This window comes from Ammospiza nelsoni, chromosome 10 (assembly GCF_027579445.1).
Source record: "Ammospiza nelsoni isolate bAmmNel1 chromosome 10, bAmmNel1.pri, whole genome shotgun sequence".
Taxonomy (NCBI): Eukaryota; Metazoa; Chordata; class Aves; order Passeriformes; family Passerellidae; genus Ammospiza; species Ammospiza nelsoni.
This window is the reverse complement of record NC_080642.1, coordinates 8,585,561-8,604,310: the sequence shown is the minus strand read 5'-3', so window position 1 is coordinate 8,604,310 and position 18,750 is coordinate 8,585,561. Positions and strand designations below refer to the sequence as shown.

The window sequence follows — 18,750 nt, the reverse complement described above, 5'->3', positions numbered from 1 at the left end:
GGCAGGGAGCATCTTTTGGGAGGGAATTGGACTGGGTTTGCACCCCCGTGGGGTCAAGTGGCTCCTGCTCACTGCCACGGACCCACTTTTACACACACAGTGCCCAAACACACCCTCAGCTGCCCAGCACAGGGCACCCTGCCACCCAGAGCCCCCCAAGAACCACGCAGGCACCACAGACCTCCATAAAATTCCTTAAATAATTTAATTGAAAAAAAGTCTTTCCGTTAAAAAATATTTTTACAAACGCACGCTCGCATTGATTTCCCTGGCTGCTGTTTTTTTCGCTGTTGCTTTTCTTTCACCATGGAACACAGCTTTCCCCCAGATCTGTGTGGAAAGGGAGGAGGCAGGTACAGGATGTGAGGAGCTGCTGGGTGCACCCCTGTGGCTGGGGCGAGACCCGGGGCTGGCTGCAGGGATGGTGTGTCCTGCCCCAAGGGAGCAGGGTGTGCATAGAGAAGGGTGAGAGAAGGGGTTTCTTGTTTAAAATGAGAACCCCTCCTCAAAGCAAAGCCAGGCCAGGATGGGGGACTGAGATGGGGATGTTTGAGATGCACCAGGGCTGGTGGGACCCCAAACTTTGCAGCAGCAGGGGCTGGGGGGCAAGGGAGGCAGGGGCAGCCCCTGTGCCCCATTGTGCTTCTGCATGGGCGGCTGTGGGTGGTTAGCAAGCCCCAAACAGGCTCTCATATCCCTTCAGCCACTTGCTCTTAGAAGCCTCTCAATGCCAGGTTTCCTCTGATCTGGGAGAGGGGTGAGGTCTGCCCAGTGCTGCTGTTTGGGGTCCCACCACGGTGGGGCTGGGGAGCTGCCAGGGTAGGGAGCAAGCCAGGATGGGAAACCCCAGCAGAATGGGGCTGTGGTGTCCCTGTCAGCCAACATCCCAGATACATCCCACAGAGGAGATGGCGAGATGTGGGGAGACCATTCCTGCTGCCACCTGCCCTCCTGGACTTGTTTACCCTGTGGAGGAGGACAGGGTTAATGAGAAACCCAAGGGCAGGCCTGTTCCAAGGGAAGGGAAAAACAGCAGCTGCTGTGTCAGCCCAGGGAGGGGGGGATTGGGGCCAAGCACTGGGGAGCACAGGGGTGCACCCCCTCATTTTGGGGAGACAACACTCGCCCCTATGGAATGCCAGCAAAGCACCCCAAAAGCCAGTTAACAAGGTAGTGCAGCCAAGGGGAACTGAGAAACTCAGGATGAGGAACTGGGATTCCACTTGGCCACTGTGGACAAATCTCCCCTAGACTGAGGGCATGGCCCCCAGATTGCTCTCCCAGGGGGGCACCTTGCCACCTGCAGCTGGTCTGTTCACCCTGCTGAGCTCCCCCTGCTCAAGAGCCATTTTATAGAGGAGGAGTGAGGCCATAATCCAGGGGTGCCAGGGGCTGCTGCAACCCTCCTGCGGAGAGCAGGCTGCCCAGAGGGAGGCAGGGGAGGAGCAGTGCCCTATGGAGAAGCCCCGGAGCTGTGGGGACCCTCTGGCATTGGAAAAGCAGCGGGCATTGCTGTTCCCTGCTTGGCTTTCACACTCCCTGTCTGCTTCCCACAGTTCCAGCTTGACTTGAGGAGAGTAGGGGGGAAAAATGCTGAGTATTCCTAGTACATTAGAGTTTCCTGACTGGCTCTGACCTGGGACTCAGAGCCTCCACCCTGTGTGCCTCACGGGGAGCGTGCTGTGTCTCCCAGCACCACAGGGTTGGTACAGGATCACTGCCTGGTCCCTGTCGGACAACCTGAAAACATGACAGCAAGAGAAGGGGACAGCAGAAAGGGGCACGCAGCCAGCTTGGGGTCGGCCAGGAGGAGGAGAAGGATGACCCTGGTGGGCAGCGAAGCTGCAGGCAGCCGGGCCCATCCAATGAGAGCGCGATCGAGCAAAGGAAACTTGGGTAAAATTCTTATTGCCTTTATTCTGCCCATTGCCTCCCACAGTCCTGCGGCCAGCACACACCCACGCACGCATGCACACACTCACGCACACTCAGGCACGCTGGGAGTCTCTCCCTCGGCTCGGAGGAACCGGGCTGCAGTGAATCCTCAGGGAAAGGTGAGTGAGTCTTTTGGCAGCAATCACAGCGTGTGTCAGGAGCGGGCGGCGCCTGCTCCTTCTGCATAAAAGAGGAGGCTGGGGGAGGCGCGGCCCCCGGCGCAGCCCCCGCCCCAGCCCCGCTCTCCGGCCCTCGGGGGAGCGGCTGCCGTCCGTCGGTCCGGGGGCGGAGGGTCCCTGTGCAAACGTGCTGATGGCCTCGCTCTGCAGTCCAGAGCCGGCCAGGAGAACCAAGAGGGTAAGAGATGAGGAGCCGGGCACCTGGTCCCCCTCCCTCCCCTTTCTGCTCCCTCTTATCTTTTTTTAATATATCTCTTTTTTTTTCTTTTTTCTTTTGTTTTTTTTTTTTTTTGTTTTTTTTTTTTTTGCCTAACTCCCTGCATAGTAAATCGGGTTCGGGTTCTGGCGTGCAAAGCCAAGAAAGGGAGCGAAGCCTTCCCTTCGGACACGTTCCAGTGCAGACCCTTGGGCGGAGGGCTTGCCAGGGCTGGAGAAGAGGAGTGATTGTCTGGGGCTGGTAGCCCCAGCCCTGTCACTGGCTCGGCCTCCCCCGGCTGCTTCCACGTGGGGAACCGAGTTAGGGAAAGCTTCGGACATGTCTGACGGACTCGGTGGACGGGTCAACAGTCTGTGGCCTCGGGGAGGTGAGGGAAGTGAGGATTTGGGGGAAAACAGGGTGAAAAGAAATCCAAGAAGCAGAACAACTCTTCAAACCGATGAGCACCAAGACAGGGTGGGAAGTGGGATGTGCCATCTCTGTCCCATAATCCATCTTCAATATGAAGATGTGTCGCTGCCTCGCCATTCCAGGACAAGGGACGAAAAGCTGGGCTCCCTCAGCATGAGTGCCTTCGATCCAGGGAAGGGTGTCCCATCCCATCCCGTCCCAGGCGACCGTCCGAGGCAGAGGAACGCCGTGTGGAGGGGAAAACAGGAAGCTGGGCTGCACCGCAAACTGAACCTTTATGGCAGGTTCCCTTGGTCCGTTCCAATGCAGAGTCCCCTGTGGTCAAACCTGCACTGGGAGCGTCTGGTTCATCTGCAGCCTCATGTCCTGAATGCTGCTCAGGATCTTCTTCTGGTGCCCTGCTAGCGTCACCCCTATCCTCAGCAGGTCCCTGCAAGGAAAAGGTGACGACTCAGCCCCCAGCCACCAGCAACATCAACATGTGGCCCTGCTCCACTAGGGCAATGGATCTATCCATCATTACAGCCCTCTGCCAAGCTCCAGTGCTCCCTCTAACACCAGAGGGGACCGGATGCTGAATCCTAAACCTGAACTCCCTTGGGATTGGATGCTGAATCCCAGTCCTTAATTCAGCCCACATGCACCCAGGTGGGAGGAGGTGGCTGTCAGACTGTCAAATAGGCAAGGGAGAGTGTGCAGCAGCCCCAGTCCCAGTTTGCTCCCTCCTCCCCTCCAAGCAGGGACTTACTCTGCTGTCATCTGTGCCACCAGGTCGAAGGAGGCAAACCCAGCATTGACGAAGTTCTCCTTGTACCGTCCCATTTTGATGGCATCCAGCCAGTCTCCCACGGTGGTGAAGGTGGTGTAATCTGGGACAGTGCGGTCCAAGAGCGGCTGTGAGATGCTAAAGGGCAAGAGAGCCACAGGTCACAAGGAGCAGGGCACAGAGAGGTGTAACTGGAAGCAAGGGATCCCCATTCTTATCCCCTCCCTCCCAATCACTCCAGTGTTCCCTGGAGTTGGGGTAAGTGCTGGCTGGAAACAAGGATGTCACTGACCCAGACTGGACACTGGCGATGACCTTCAGGCTGGCAGCATTGCGGATGAGCTTGTCCAGCGTGTTGACAATCTGTGCAAATTTGGGCCTCAGGTTGCGGTCCCGCACCCAGCAGTCCAGCATCAGCTGGTGCAGTGCAGTGGGGCAGTCCATGGGGGGTGGCAGGCGGTAGTCCTGCTCCACAGCATTGATCACCTGCAGAAAGATTGGCAGAGGCAGGTTGTGAGCCACCTGGCTCCCACAGGCAGCCTACAGCTCCCGGTTCCTTCCTCCCCAGAGAGCACTCACATCCTGGTTGGACATGTCCCAGTAAGGTCGCTCCCCGTAGGACATCACTTCCCACATGACAATGCCGTAGCTCCACACGTCGCTGGCTGAAGTGAATTTGCGGTAGGCGATGGCCTCAGGAGCTGTCCATCTGATCGGGATCTTGCCTCCCTGCACGGATACACAGCTCCATGATTAGTGAATCCCTGAGGTGTCTCCCCCCGCCCCCAGATCCCTTGTGAGTGTCCCGTACCAGGGAGCTGGTGTAGGTGGGGTCAGCTGGGTCATCCTCCAGGAAGCGGGAGAGCCCAAAGTCAGACACTTTGCAGACCAAGTTGCTGTTGACCAGGATGTTGCGGGCAGCCAGATCCCGATGCACATAGTTCATCTCCGAAAGGTACTTCATGCCAGCGGCGATGCCTCGCATCATTCCCACCAGCTGGATGACTGTGAACTGCCCATCATTCAGCTGCCAGAGGAGAGATCAGAGGGGTTTGCAACACCCTGAACAGATTGAGGAAGGATCCCAGTGCGCTACCACCATCACCTTCCTCCTCTCTAGAGCCACCCCCTTCTCCCACTCACAGCCTAACCCTGGGACACCAGCATGACAATGCAGAGAGATGGAGAAGGGCTCAGAGCTGCTGCCCCCCCATGCACTGCACCCCCCAGCCCAGGGCAGGAGGGGATGGATGCTCACCCGGAGGAAGGAGTCGAGTGCACAGTTCTCCATGAATTCCGTGATGATCATGACGGGGCGGCTCTTGGTCACCACGCCCTCCAGGTGGATGATGTTGGGGTGGTCGAACTGGCCCATGATGCTGGCCTCGCTCAGGAAGTCCCGCCGCTGCCGCTCCGTGTAGCCCACCTTCAGGGTCTTGATGGCCACGAAGATCTCGCGGCGGCCCGGCAGCTTCAGGCGCCCACGGCACACCTCACCAAACTCCCCTGTAGTGGGAAGGAGAGAGGGGAGCAGTACAGTGAGCCACAGGACAGGGTGAGAGGCAGCAGTGTCAGCACCTGCTGTGCCCAGCCCCAGGACTTGCCTGCTCCAATGACCTCCTCAATTTTCACACAGGAGATGTCAATCTCTTTGGCGAATTCCCGCACAGCTTCGTTTGGGTCCTCATAAGTGAAAGGGTCAATGTACACCTTCATCCCAGGGGTAACTGCAAGGACAGAAGCCATCACCAGGAGGGACACAGCAAGGGTGACAGATGTCAAGCCACTTGGCTGGCTCTCAGCCCACCCCTTGTTAGAAAAGGCTGTCCCTTTGCATGGGACAGGAATTGGGAGAGGGCAGCCAGAGTCCATTTGCTGGGCTCTCACACTCACCATATTGCTGCAGCTTCTCTGTGTACTCAGGGTCGGTGTTGTTGCGCTGCTTCCTGCCCAAAGGAGACGAGAGGAGGTGTTCAGTAACCATCCCTTTCCTGATGGGGCAAAGACATTCACTGCCAACTTCCAAATCCCAGCACAGACAGCCTCTGCCAGAGAGCCTTCCCTCTGGCAGCCTGTGCACAGAGCCATTCCTCCACCCGAGGTGCGATGGGAGGAGATGGCCTAGTTGTGCTGAGTGCATGGCAGGAGCCTGGGCAGAGCCCAGCTCCTGCTGGGGAAGCAGAGGCACAATCCTCCCACAGGACCCCTGCTCTGGGACCTATGTGTGGCTGGTGCAGTCCTTCACTCTGTGACTAGAGCTGCCAGAGCTCTGCCCACAGGTGAAGGGGAAAGCTCTGTGGCACACATGAGCAACCCCCAAACCCAGATTTGAAGCCCTCCTCCCTGAAAAACCAGTACCTGAAGCAGACGATGGCAATCACCACCACCACGATGACAAACACCAGCCCAGCAGTGGCCGAACCCACGATCAGAGGCAGCTCCTGGAAAGTCTTGCTGGTGGAACCTGATGGAGGGACAGGCAGGAATCGAGGTCAGGCTGGGAAAGGAGCAGGCACGGGAGGGCTGGGCGATGGAGGCAGCCCAGTGCTGGTACCTACCGCCCTCGGCAGTGGTCTGGAACTCTGTGGGGAGGCTGTAGCGGCCGTACCCCGCCACGGTGCGCGCCCGCACCTGCACCATGTACCGAGCGTTGGCCTTCAGCCCGTCCAGCCGCACCGAGTTCTTCTGGCTGGTGACTGTGTTGGCGATGCCATCACTCTGGCCTTGCTGTAGGGGAGACGTGGGTGTCACCTTTGTGAAGCCACCCTCCATTTGTTGGCTCCCACATCCCCCAGGAGCCAGGTTTAGAGGAACCCCCTATGCCATGGTGCTGATGGCCAACTAGAAGGGCTGGAGGAGGGAAAAGGCTGTTCCTGCTTTACCTTCTCTGAGTACTTGATCTCATAGTCCAGAATGATGCCGTTGGGTCTCTCTGGGGGAGTCCATGACAGCGTCATGCTGTTCCCAGTGCTGCTGTGCAGGTGCATCGTCGGTACGGCAGATGGGGCTAGGAAGGAGGGCAGGGAAGGAATGAGCCACCTGCACCAGGTTTCCACCTCCACCATCCCACACAGTGTAGGGAATGCTCTGCCTGTGACCTGCTTGGATAATCTTGGTGGAAAGGCATGGAAAAGCTCTGAGACTCATGGCCTCCCCCAAGTCTCCATAAGGAGATGTGATCTCAACACCAAGGGGAGCCTCAGAAATAGCACTGAAATCATGCTTCACCCCATGCCTAGCTGCAGACTGGTCTGGGGAAGGGCCCTGCCAACCCAAACTGGGGCTCCCTCCCCTCCTCCATTTGCCAGGAGCTCTGTGCTCCACCCCAGCAGCAAGACCCGTGAAATCAGATCAGTGCGCAGTGGCTGGAGATTACCAGCACGCTGGAGCGGGGCCAGAGCGGGAGGAAGGAGGGAATGGCAGAGCACTTGGCCGCCTGCAAAGGCTTGGGCTGGTGCTGAGCCTTCCCAGGCACACAGGAGAGAAATCTCATTTCCTTCCTCCTCCCCTCACAGCAGGCACAGCATCTCTGGGGTAGGTCTAGAAGATCCAGAGCTCTCTGGAGCATCTGCCAGCCCTAGTCTTCTCCACTTGCATGCATTTTGATCTCATCTCCTCTAGGGACATGCTTTAAACAGAGAAGAGAGTTTACCCAGGGGATTAGATGCAGGCCCAGAGAGCCAGTTAGGCGGTACCACAAAGGACTGCAGCCTCCCAGGCTGTCAGAAAGAAATCTCTGCTCCACTCTGCTCTGTGGAGAAGATGCAGCCCCTGCTCCCTGGTGGCTCCACTGACCTGCCTGGTTGGTGGTGATGTTGACAGAGGCAAAATGGGGAGGGTAGGGACTCTTGTTGGAGATGCCGTTCACGGCCTGGATCTCGAAGGTGTACTGGGTGTGGGCCATCAGGTTGCTGATGTAGATGCGTCGCTCGGTGAGGCCGAGCTGGCGCGGCACGAACTCCACGTTGTCGTCGCAGCGGGTGCACAGGCGCCGCTCCACGCTGCATTTCTTGCAGATGACGTTGTAGAGCAGGTCATCCCTCCCGCCCGTGTCCTGCGGCTCGCTCCACTCCAGCACCAGCGACGTCTCATTCACGTTGGAGATGACATTGCGGGGGGCTGAGGGGACACCTGCAGGGAAATGTGGGTGTCTTCACGTCCAGCTCTGCCCTGGCATGGGCTCAGCACATACCCCATGCCAGACACAGACCCCCATCATCTCCACAGCCTCCCTTGCTCCCCTCCCTGCCCAGAGCAGGACTCACTGGTGCAGGCGCTGTCTGCTGGGTCTGTGTCTGCCCGGAAAAAGCCGTTTCGACAAGTGCAGACCATTGCTGCTCCAGAGGTGGTCCGGCTGTTGGGAGGGCAGGGAGAGCAGGGACCTTCCCCCTGCTTAGATTTGAAGGTTCCTGGGCCACACGCTGGAGGAAAGAAAACCAGACCTGAGTTATAAAGTGAACCCAGAAAACATTCACTGCTCCCACCATAGCTGGGCAGACTCCTCCTCACTGCCCTGCCAAATCTTTGATCAGTGGATTGAAGACCTCAGGCGTCCTACAAGCCTTTCCATTGCCATCAGCCATGCCCAGGGAATCATGGCAGGGAAGGGTGAGAAGAGTGGGCTGCTGGAAGCACCAGATGGCTCAGGCACAGCTCTGCCAGGAAATGCTGGGCTCCAGCAGCAGGTCCGAGGTGATTGGAGGTGGGAGGAGTTGGTCACCACCAGCAGTATTCCATCCAGAGCTCCATTCCTCAGTTATGATTCTTCACTTCCCTTCCTAAGGGTCTTACCATACTCCCTTCTCCCTTCTGGGGAAACACGGCTGGGAAGGAAAGAATTCCTCTACAGCACTGCCTGCAGCAGCCCCTACAAGAGGCCTCCACCACCCAAAATCAGCCACTCAGCCCCAAACCTTCCGCCTCAGGCTCTTGAGCCACTTCTCAGACCCGGGGCGGCGGCACCTCACGAGGTCAGCTCAAGTGGAGCGCTGAGCGAGATGAAAACATTCCTGCAGGTCCTTGGCTGAAGAGCTGCTTCAGCATCACTGCCACCTCCCTCCTCCGCTTCCGATCAGGTTCCTTCAAGGAGCCACGAGTCCTGGGATACGGCCCCACTGGCACCACAAGGTGTTTGTTTGTAATGAGGGGCACGTGAAAGGTTTAACAGCACTTGAGCCAAGGAGCAGAGCGGCCTCGGGAACCTGACCCACACCTCAAAATAGCCTGATTTATCACACTGCTGCCCAAGGAAGCAGATTCTGTGCTCTGTGTTTGCAGCCGGATGAGGTGAGAGAGCCACTGGCGCCGGCTCTGTTCAGCATCACCCTGTTTGCCACAGCTGGGGCAGCATCAGCACCGATGGCCCCGAAGGAGGGCACATCCTCCTTGCTCCACCACGTTAGGGAAGCTCCCAGGGCAGGTAACCCTGCCACGCCAGCCACACATCATCCTGAAAACAGCAGGAGGTTTCCTGGTGCTTCACCAGGCTGTGGCAAGTGGAAGTTTCCTGCTATGAGGCATCTCCCGACACCCTTTGTGGAAGTTTTCCGGCTGGTTGTGGCCCCACATGGGGCGTGGAGTGCTGTGAGTCACACGCTGCCAGGCCGGCCCCGCAGGGACCCGCACACAGCTCCAGGTGCTGTCCTGGGTTTGTCCAGGCACCAAGCAGCAGCAAGCCCAAGGGAGAGCAGCCCTTGCAGAGACAGCTGCCTGCTCTCCCACCCCTCTGCCTGGATGGGTGTCAGGAGCTGCTTCCTGCTCCCAGGGTGTGAGCCTCCCAGCAGTGAGACTCTTCTTTGGTCAAAACAGGACTGACTACATGGCTCTACTAACTCCACTCCTTGACCTGAGTTCACCCAGCCTCTGGGCCTTCCCTTTGGAAATGAAAGCTTTGCCCGTCCCGACTGTGCAGGCTGGAAGGCAAAGCAGTGCACAGATCTGCTCCTTGGCAAGCAATGGGAAGCCAGCAGGTCCAGGGCTTCTGTGTCCCCAGCCTGGGACAGCCAGGCCGCTAGAAAATGTGTCTTTATGTGGACAGCAGAGGCCCAGAGGTCGCAGAGAAGCCTTGGCATAGACAGATGCACCCCGGCTGGAGTCCCGGGTGGCTCAAACTGGGTGGATGCAGATTCACACATAAGGAACCAGATTGTTGAGGAATGAGAGATGACTGAAACCTTTTGGACAGGAATGCTCTGGGCTCAGAAAGCTGCCAAACATGCTTTGGTTATGGAGAGGAGCCCAGATCCATCAGGGACAAAACCCCCTGAACAGGCTTGTTGGGGGGGGAGTGAAGCCGGAGCAACCAGAGCTTGTGTGAAGCTGACAGCCCAAGCATGGCATGGCAGCCAAGGACAGCCAGGGGCTTGCAAAGGATGCAGGAGAACATTTGGTCTCCAGCACATGAAGTGCCAGCCGGTGCCCAGTGGGTTACAGGCACGAAGGTGACAGTGGCCTCCCAGACACAGGAGGAAGGGACAGGCAGAGCTGCCCTTCAGCAGCTCCCTGCCACCCCTGAGCAGTGCCCAGTGCAGGCACAAGGGGTGAAGGCCTCTTCTTTGCATCCTTATGCCATCCTGGCAGGAGGGGGACGAGCCATGAACCAGCCCTGTTAGAAGGGGAAGAGCAGCAGAGGCACTGAGGCCCAGATGCACTCCAGTGTGTAGATTTCCAACTCTGCTTAATAAATCAGAGCATAAAGACCTCGGTGGCAGTGTGACAGCTCTCAGCCGCCACATTTGAAGGCAGTAACCGAGCTGAAAGCTGATCCCAGGTCCCTGGTGGATAAGCCGCTGTGTCATCTCTTCTCTGCAAGAAACTGCCTGTACAACAACCACTGTCTTGGCCGGCACGCTGCGGAACGAGCCTGGGAGCTCTGGAGTGGGAACGTGACTCCATCCAGCCGGAGCTGGGAAGCCAGGCTCCCTTCTCCCTGCCGAGAGCTTTGCATAAGCACTTTTCCTGCTGAAGTGTCCTCAAATAAAATAACAACTCTGAACCTCTGCACACAGATCACATCTCCTGGTGCTGTGCTGCGGTCACTTCTGGGGAGAACATGACAGTCAGTGACAGCCACAGGATAACAGGTCAGGGAACCGAAGCGGAGAGGAGCCGCTGGTTTGATGGCAGGGAGAGGCAGCCTGGCCTGACAGCGGGGATCAGCCACAGAGGGGATTTGTGTGGGGCATGGGAGGGAAGAGGACAGTAACAGAGCCCTGCTGTAAAGCTGCCCCTGCACCCCTATGGGGCATCGCACTCCCGACATGGCAAACGCAGCCATCCGGCTCTGGCAGCCCCTCAAGGATTTTCATCAGTCACCCTCCTCCAAGGCCTGATCCTGTCTCAAAAAGCTGCAGCACAGAGCTGGGGGAAGAGGGGGGTACTACTCCCAAATACTATCTCCACCGTGGTGAATAAAGTTCAAGGAAGGGAGCTGAAAAAAACACCGAAATAAAAGCCTTCTGCCAGCAGCAGAGAGCAGTGACTCATCCCGTAGGCAGCCTCCATTATTGCATGGGATGCAGGCAAGCAGCAATGAACCACTGTGCATCCCCAAAACTCTGGGGTCCCCTCCCCTTGGAAAGGCAGGGATTGCCATGACACGCTGGAAAAAATCAGCCCCAAACTACCATGTTTCATGTTTCAGCCGCTTCCCATTCACTCTACAATATTCCAGCATCCTTCCAGCTATTTCTCTCCCTGTAGGATTGAAGCAGGACGCCTCGCCTGAGCCTAGATAAATTAAACTGATCATATCCCTTTGCCCATCAACCCTGTAATTTCTTTAGAGGCAGCAGTCAGGTTTGTTCGGGACGATCTGTGCTTTATGAACCTGCACAGCTCGCTCCCTTCTCGCTGTTGTAAGTGGCTACAGATGGAGCAGAGCTGTGGAAGCAACAGCCTGGCTACAGCCGAGGCGGTAACTCTGTTTTTAAGTTTCTCTTAAAAGGCAGTTATTTAAAATAAAGTAAAATAATCACCCTTTGGGTGAAAATATTTCACACTAGCGCAGTCCAAAAGTGAATGGAGTAAATCTGAAGGGAGAGAAGGGAGAGAGCCTTTGGGGGTTTGAAGTGGCATCCAAGGAACAGGCAACAAAACAATTTTTTTCTTTTTTTTTTTTTTTAAGAAAAGAAAAAAAATTCAATAAGCAAAGCTGCCTCTTGAGCCACAGTGGGTCACAGGCAGGACGGCAGGGGCAGATTTCCTCGACTGTGTTACAAGTAACCCATTGTGGAGCTGCCTGGCTGTAAACCGGCAGCTCTCCCTGCCTTCCCTGCTGCTGCCTTTGATCTGGAATCCCGGGCAATTAATCCCAGGCAGTTTCACTTCCTGGGTTTCATGCAGCAAGCCCATGTTGCAATGCAAAGCTGCAAACAGTTGGCAAGTGCAATGCTTGCTTGGCAATTTTTTTTTTTTATTTAATTCAGGGTGACGTTTTCATTAGTCACTGATTGCAAGGGAAATTTATTTTTGCAAAAATTCTGATTTTGGCCCCAGCTTGACCTGCGCTCACCTACTGATTGTGCCCAAATGTTCAGTGCCTGGTGCCACGAGAAAAGAAACATCAAGAAGGATGAGAAATGGGTCTCAGGAAGGTGTGGTGTCATGCTGAACACTGTCACCCCCAGTGCTCCTACAGTTTGGGTATCCATGGACTGCACCACACAGACTCAGCTCCCCTCCCAGGTGGGGTGCAGGCTCTGTGGTCCTCCTCCCAAGCAGAGGGGACATGCAAGGAGGGGGCTCACTGCTCACCCTGGCACAGCAGCCTTTCTGCCTTTGTGTGAAGCCAGCAACACAAAGGTGCAAATTCAAACAAATCCATCAGATGTGGAGGAGGAGCATTTTTGGGGAGCCCCTTGACAGCAAATCCCCTGAACTGTTTGGGTGCCTCCTAATGAAAAGGAGAAGGGATGGGGCTGGGGAAAAGCTAAACCCCAGGGGCTGCAGGGTGTGGGGTGTGAGTGCCGTGTACCCCAGCCCAAAGGCATGCGGGAGCCTTTGCTCTCCTCCCCGGCCAGCAGCTCCTCTTGTCCTCCAAGAGCTGCCTCTGCAGCTCTGCGTGGCAGGGAGTGTGTGGGAAGCGGCACAACCCCCAGAAGGGCCGTGTGCTAATTAAATAAAGATAATGAGGCTGAGAATGAGATGCCAAATCAATGCTGTGGCAACTCAGGAGTAGAGCACCAGGTACCAGCCTGGCGGATCGCCTTACAAAGCACGCCAAAGAAACTGTCTTCAGCCGGGCAGGATGAGCCCTCTGCTCCCGAGGGACTGGGATACAAGCTGCATTGTAACAGGTCTGAATGTGAGCTCTAATCTTGGCTTGGATGGAGATAAAGAGGAGGAGGAGGAGGAGGTCTTCAAAGGCCACTGAAAGTCTGGGAAAAGGGGGAGATTTACAACAGGGCTTATCCCATCTAAGCAGTAACTGGGTATTGTTATTTATTAAAATGCCATCTGGCACTCTGGAGCGCTGCTCGCCTGCACGGTGAAGCCCCTGCGGGCTCTCTGGGGCAGGAGTGATGAAACCCCAGCTTTGGGGGGCTGCACCACACCTCTGCCCACAACACCGGCTCCGAGACTTCTTGGGGGTGCTGGACTGTGGAAATGGGGTAAGGGAACATCCAGCCAAGAGGAGAAAAGGAGCTGCAGCTCCGGCTTCTCCCGGCCTTTCTTCAGCTGTTTCCACTTAAAACATACGATCATATGGCGGAAAATCTGATCCTAGAGGCGCAGTGCAACTTTCCCAGAGAAACGTGAGGACGCCGCCACTGCTGCCCAGCGAGGAGGCAGGCTGCCGGATGGAGACGTGCCCGGGGCCCAGCGTGGCTTCCCTGCCTGCTGCAGCAGAAGCTGGGCCTTGGTGGGAAATCAAAGGCGCTGGGAAGCTGCCACATGGGGGTCTGTCCAGCTTGGGGATGTGGAGATGGGACCTTGCCCAGGCTTCTGAGCCTAATCTGAGGAGCTCTGTCCTGCCTTGGGATGCCCCCTCTCAGCTCATCCCTGGTACTGGCTGGAAACTGTCACCTTGTGCCCAATCCCCACTCTCTGCTGGGAAAGAGCCAACATCGTGCATGGTCTAAGATCTCCCAGTCCAAGCAAGAAGGAAAGCAGCTACCCATGAGCATGGACCTCAGTGCAGTGTGAAGTGTGGATGGATGGCTGGCACTGCTGTCCATCAGCTCAGGAGGAGCCAGATTGGGGCTCACAAGACTCATGCAGGGGCTGTGGCACTGAAGTCAGAGCAGTGCTGGCACTGATGGTGCTGGAGGCTCTGGATCCCCAGCAGAGCTGAGGCCCTGTGGAGACTGACCTCTCCCTGCCCAGCCACAGCAGCACAGCTGTCAGCTACCCTGCTCCCAAAGCCAGCGGGGAGGCCAGCCTGGCCCTAGCCCCACATCACAGGCCATCCCAAATCACATGGCCCCTGCCAAGAGCAAAGGGCTGGCGCCAAGCATCCCGTCATGGGCCAGCACAAGGCATCCAGGGCTGGGGGCCCCGCCAGCATCCCACTCCCTGTGCAATGTCTGCAGCCAAGGGGAACGGCAACCTCTCTGCCCTAAACCCCAGCCACCCCAGGGCAGGGTCCTCCCTGCCAGAGACAGCTCACAAGAAAAAAATCACCCTAAGGGAATGCAACATTCATCCAGACAGATTTCTCCTTACCAACACACCCCAACTGGGGTTAAACAGCAACACCAAAGCTATCGTGGGAGAGCATGGCAGCTGCAGGACTCACACAGAGCTATCTTGCTGCTAGGGCGGCTCTCCATCCCCAACATCTCCATGTGCAGGATATGTTTCCTTCCCTTCCAGCAAGAACAAGGAGCTTCAGATCCACTGCCTTCGTGCTGGTCCCTACCATCCCTGCTGCAAGCTTTCAGCACTGGCAGGGGGAGCATGCATCAGCATGGCTTCTCCCACAGGGGAGCCCTGCTCACCACCAGGGCTTCTGAACAAGCCTCCGCACAAGCAGCGTGAAATCACACTTGCCAAGAACAATCACTTGGCCCAGCCACGAGCACTGCAGGAGGGAGAGAGGGAAGATGCTGGATACAGCAGCAGCGATGAGAGAGAGGTTTTGGTAATGCTCAAGGGCTTAAATGTGCTGTATCCCTGCTGAGGACCATGCCTTGAGCTGCAGCTCTGTGCAAGGAGATGCATCCCACAGAGGGTAGCACTGCTGGTTGCTCACCAGTGTGTCTCAGCAGACACTGCATGAGTCCGGACCAGAAAGGTTTTAAGGCTTCGGAGTCCAACTGCAGACCAGTCCTCTGAGATGTAACCCTGCTCACTCATCAGGGAAAAGCCTCCAAAACCAGACTGAGCTCAACGCAAAATCACCTCCTTCACATCAATGCACCCATGGGGACAAAAGCCACGATCACTCTGCCATGCACATACCTTGGCACTGGGTATCCTTCATGGTGGGCTCATATCCAGCAGCACACGTACACGCTCCCACAGGTACCATCCACTCGCCGTCGCCGTTGCAGTACAGCTTGAGGGGCACAGACACCTCCACTGCATTGGGGATGCACGTGCCCGGGGCGATGACCAGGGAAGTGGGCTCGGCCCCCGTTAGAGTCTCCGGGAAGATAGCAAAGCCAGCAATGGTGTTGGAGCATTTCTTGTAGAAAGCCCGGACGGAGATGAGGGACATGCAGGCTCCCAGGTCTTGGAAGGCAAGGTAAAAACCATTCTTGGAGAGAGGGCCAAAGCTGCGCACCTTGGTGTTCACGCGGCCAGACTCCAGCTTGGAGAAGCTCTCATCTGGGGCAATTGTATCCACTTTGATATAGGGGTTCTCCATCCAGAAAGGGCTGTTTGCAGAGGCAGAATCCGTATCTGACTCGTAATAGAAGAGGTTGAAGGTCTCTTTGCAGGAGCCAGGGATGTTGGGGATGCTGTTGCAGTCCCGCACAGTGAACTTCAGCTCCACATAGACGCGCTGGACGTCCTGGCGCTGGATGAATTTGGTACGAAGCCAGTTGTTCTGGTTGGCCTCCCGTACGTTGCACACCTGGTACGTGCGGATAGGGTTCATGGCCTCGTCATAACCACTGACTTCTTCCCACTGTGATTGAGAGGGAAAGGGTTAGATCCCCAGCCAGGGGCAGCAGTGCTACGGACACATCGTGAATGGCACAGGGTGGGGGGGAACAGGCAACAGTCAACAGGGAAGAGCAGCAGCTACACCTTCACCTGTCACAACCCTCCTGGTCATCATGTTGACTAAGAGCAACCCAGACCAGGGACCATGACACTCCCACTCCACTGGCACGGAGTCAAGAGGAGATGGTTTCACGAGGCGAGGATATGCACAGGAGGAAAGGAGAAAGATGCAGCCAGCTTCACAGAGGCAGTGGTGAGCAACTATGATTCCCATGGGGCCAGGGCCAGCTCTGCCCTCGATTCCCATGGGGCCAGGGCCAGCTCTGCCCTTTGGAGGTCAGGACCAGGGCTGGTTCTAAACTTACCCCTGTCTCCGGATGAGTTGTCCATGCCAACTCAGAGGTCACCCACTTTGTGTCCATCAGGGTCTCTGGAGAGAAAGGAAGGAGAAAAAGAAATAATTGGAGATGAAGGCCAAGATTAGAGGGGAAAAAAACCAGGAGGAGTGGGGGAGAGGAGAGCTGAGCCTGACATTTCTGTGGAAAACAGCAACTTGGGGGGTGAGACGTGGTGGGAGGAGGGGGGAGCGGCGCAGACAGACTCCAGATTTCTCTTCTCCTGTCAAGAGAACAGGAAGAGCGAGGCGTCCCTGGAGAGCTGTGCTGGAGGAGGCAAGCGGCAGGACGAGGAGCTGGCCAGGTGGCAAGGGGGAGATGGGGACAAGCTGCCATCCCCAGCCACTAGCACAGCCAAACGTGTCCCCCAGGCAGTGCAGGGGTGCCAAAGGAGGAAGACCGGGCGCCCCTGTCCGCACCCTCCCCCTCTGCTTTGGCAGGGCGCGTATTTAATGTGGCTGGGGTTGAAAGGGCCCGTTCCCATGACAGGGCGGTGCGGGCCAGGCAGGTTTATCCAGAGGAGGAGGGACTGCCAGGCTGCTCTCCCAGAGACGCCCCACATCACTCATTTTACAAGAGGGGAGAAGAATTTGACCGTCTGGCCAACATTCCTGGAGCAGACTACAAGACAAACCACCCCGGCAGCATTCCCCAAACAGCCCCAGCCCCAGCCTTGGGGGAGCGAGACGCTTGTCTGGGAAGAGCTGCAATTGCAGGCAGCTGTCGCTAATCCCAGGCAGAGCCGCGTGGCTCCGCGCGAGCACCACGCGCAAAAAGCAGCAGTGAAACACAACCATGAGAGCACACTGCCATGCTCAGGGGCCAACGGCCCCTCTGTGAGCTGCTGGCCTGTGAGCTTTGCTCCAGGGATGGCCCTTAGGCTGTCTGGAGGGGAGCAGGCACACCAGCACCCTGGGGTCCTCTGAACCTTCTTTTGCCTAGGGAGGGTTTGGTGGAAGGGGGATGCAAATGCCTGGAGACCCTGGTGTGCTCAGGGGGACTCTGCTGCCTGCACTGAGCAGGACCCAGGACCAGGGCCAAAACACCTCCCTGATGAGGGCATCCCCCTCCCCAGCCACAAGTATGGCCCCATGTGAAACCCTGTGCAGCTCCCCAGGCACTGCCCGTCCATCCATCTATCCATCCATCCATCCATCCATCCATCCATCCATCCATCCATCCATCCATCCATCCATCCATCCATCCATCCACTTCTCAGCCCACCCGGGCTCAGGAGGAAGGGCAGGGAGCCATGGCTCTCCTAGACCCAGCAGTGGGCTGGGAACCGCTCACTCTCACTGGTTGGGGCACATAGACGTGCCAGGGCAGCTCAGCTGTGCCAGCACCATGGCTCAGCCCCACAGCAAGAGGCAGTTTCAGCTTCTTTCCTTTCACTGCAGGAAAACCTCAGGCTGACCTAGGCAGGGAGGAAGTGTGGAGGAGGAAGGAAGCATTCACGCATCGCAGGGTTTCGGATGAAGCCCGACTGGAGGTAAACACCTTCTTCCCGTGTCCCACCCTGGCGAGACCCGCCAGCAGCTCCCAGGCCAGCACCCACAGGCAGGCTGGCAGCACAGGCTGTGGGTGCCACCACGGCACAGATAAACAAGCACGTCTGGGGACACGTGGGCTCTCTGACCTCCCCTGTGGCTTGCCAGGTTCCCAGCTGGGCCAGCGAGCTTGCTTCTTGCCCAGGCTGTTCGCCCAGAGCAAACACAAACACAGTCCCATTGTGGCCTGGTGGCACTAGCAGTGGGCATGGCACTGGGGACAGAGGGAGGAAAACCTTTCATGGTGCCACTCCCCACTGGTAGAGGTGCAGAAGGGCAGCATCTACATCAGACTCCAATGCAGAGATGGTTGCTGGGCAGGGGTTATTTGCTGTTTCTCAAGAACACAAACTAGGGGCATCTGGCAAAAACAGGGAGAGAAGGAAGAAGCCCTCTGTCAAGCAGGTTATGCAGGAAGGGTGGGACACAGGATGGGCAGAATGGCTCTGTGCACCCAATAAGGCAACTTCTGCTCAGTCCCAAGGCACTACCTGCCCAGGGGACACAGCAAGCCACCATTCTCTCTCCCTTCCCATTTCCCACACCATCAGTTACTGAACCCCAGCAGGATCCCAAGTGTGGCTTTGTGCAGCCACAAGACCACAGGAGACACTGCTGCGCTTCCCAGACCCCTGCATCGTGGGCAGGCAGTGCCAGATGATGGGGGAGCAGGTTCCAGGAGGGGGCTGCCCACACCTCTGCGAGGGACAGGCCCCGTGCTGGCTGCCCTAATAAGGGCACAGCGGTGCTGAGGGCCCAGACACGCCGCGCTGGCGGCAAGCAGAGCCAAGCGTGTGCTCAGCGCTCACAGTGCGGGGCTGCCAACTCCCGGGGCAGAGACTCTGCGGGTCCAGCCAGCGCAGGGCCAGCTGGGGGTGTTCCTGCAGGAGGAGTGGGGAAGGGATGCCCTGTGTTCTCAGGGCTGGGGCTGCTGATGGATGAGCGGCTGTGGCGTTGAGTCAGGCTGGGGAGATGGGGATCTGGGTGGCAGGGTGTGCCCGCAAATAGAGTGACACAAGGATGCTGTGGCAAGCCACAGTATAGCATGGACTGACCAGACCATAGTGGGTGTTTGATTCCCAAACCTGTCCAGGGGATGCGGGAACTCTCCTGCCCAGCAGCAGGCCCCATGTAGGAAGCCCTTGCCATGGCAGCTGTCCCTTCCAGCAGCGTCCTTCCCCTT

The 18,750-nt window shown here is 57.3% G+C and overlaps 1 protein-coding gene across 2 annotated transcripts in view; it reads right to left on the bottom strand.

Moving 5' to 3' along the window:
* Positions 1 to 895: 895 nt before the first annotated feature.
* Positions 896 to 18,750, bottom strand: part of EPHB3 (EPH receptor B3) — a 28,657-nt gene continuing 10,802 nt past the window's right edge. The window contains exons 2-16 of one of the 2 annotated variants that reach the window (XM_059479041.1): positions 15,988 to 16,052; positions 14,912 to 15,584; positions 7,774 to 7,929; positions 7,304 to 7,639; positions 6,391 to 6,515; positions 6,067 to 6,235; positions 5,867 to 5,972; positions 5,402 to 5,499; positions 5,113 to 5,235; positions 4,767 to 5,014; positions 4,320 to 4,535; positions 4,088 to 4,237; positions 3,801 to 3,994; positions 3,491 to 3,646; positions 896 to 3,172 (exon numbers count right to left, since the gene is read on the bottom strand). In XM_059479041.1, the coding sequence (XP_059335024.1) occupies positions 3,064 to 3,172; positions 3,491 to 3,646; positions 3,801 to 3,994; positions 4,088 to 4,237; positions 4,320 to 4,535; positions 4,767 to 5,014; positions 5,113 to 5,235; positions 5,402 to 5,499; positions 5,867 to 5,972; positions 6,067 to 6,235; positions 6,391 to 6,515; positions 7,304 to 7,639; positions 7,774 to 7,929; positions 14,912 to 15,584; positions 15,988 to 16,052 (2,924 nt within the window). In that variant the 3' untranslated portion in view covers positions 896 to 3,063. The remainder of the gene's footprint in view (positions 3,173 to 3,490; positions 3,647 to 3,800; positions 3,995 to 4,087; positions 4,238 to 4,319; positions 4,536 to 4,766; positions 5,015 to 5,112; positions 5,236 to 5,401; positions 5,500 to 5,866; positions 5,973 to 6,066; positions 6,236 to 6,390; positions 6,516 to 7,303; positions 7,640 to 7,773; positions 7,930 to 14,911; positions 15,585 to 15,987; positions 16,053 to 18,750) is intronic. The other variant, XM_059479042.1, reaches the window with a different exon arrangement.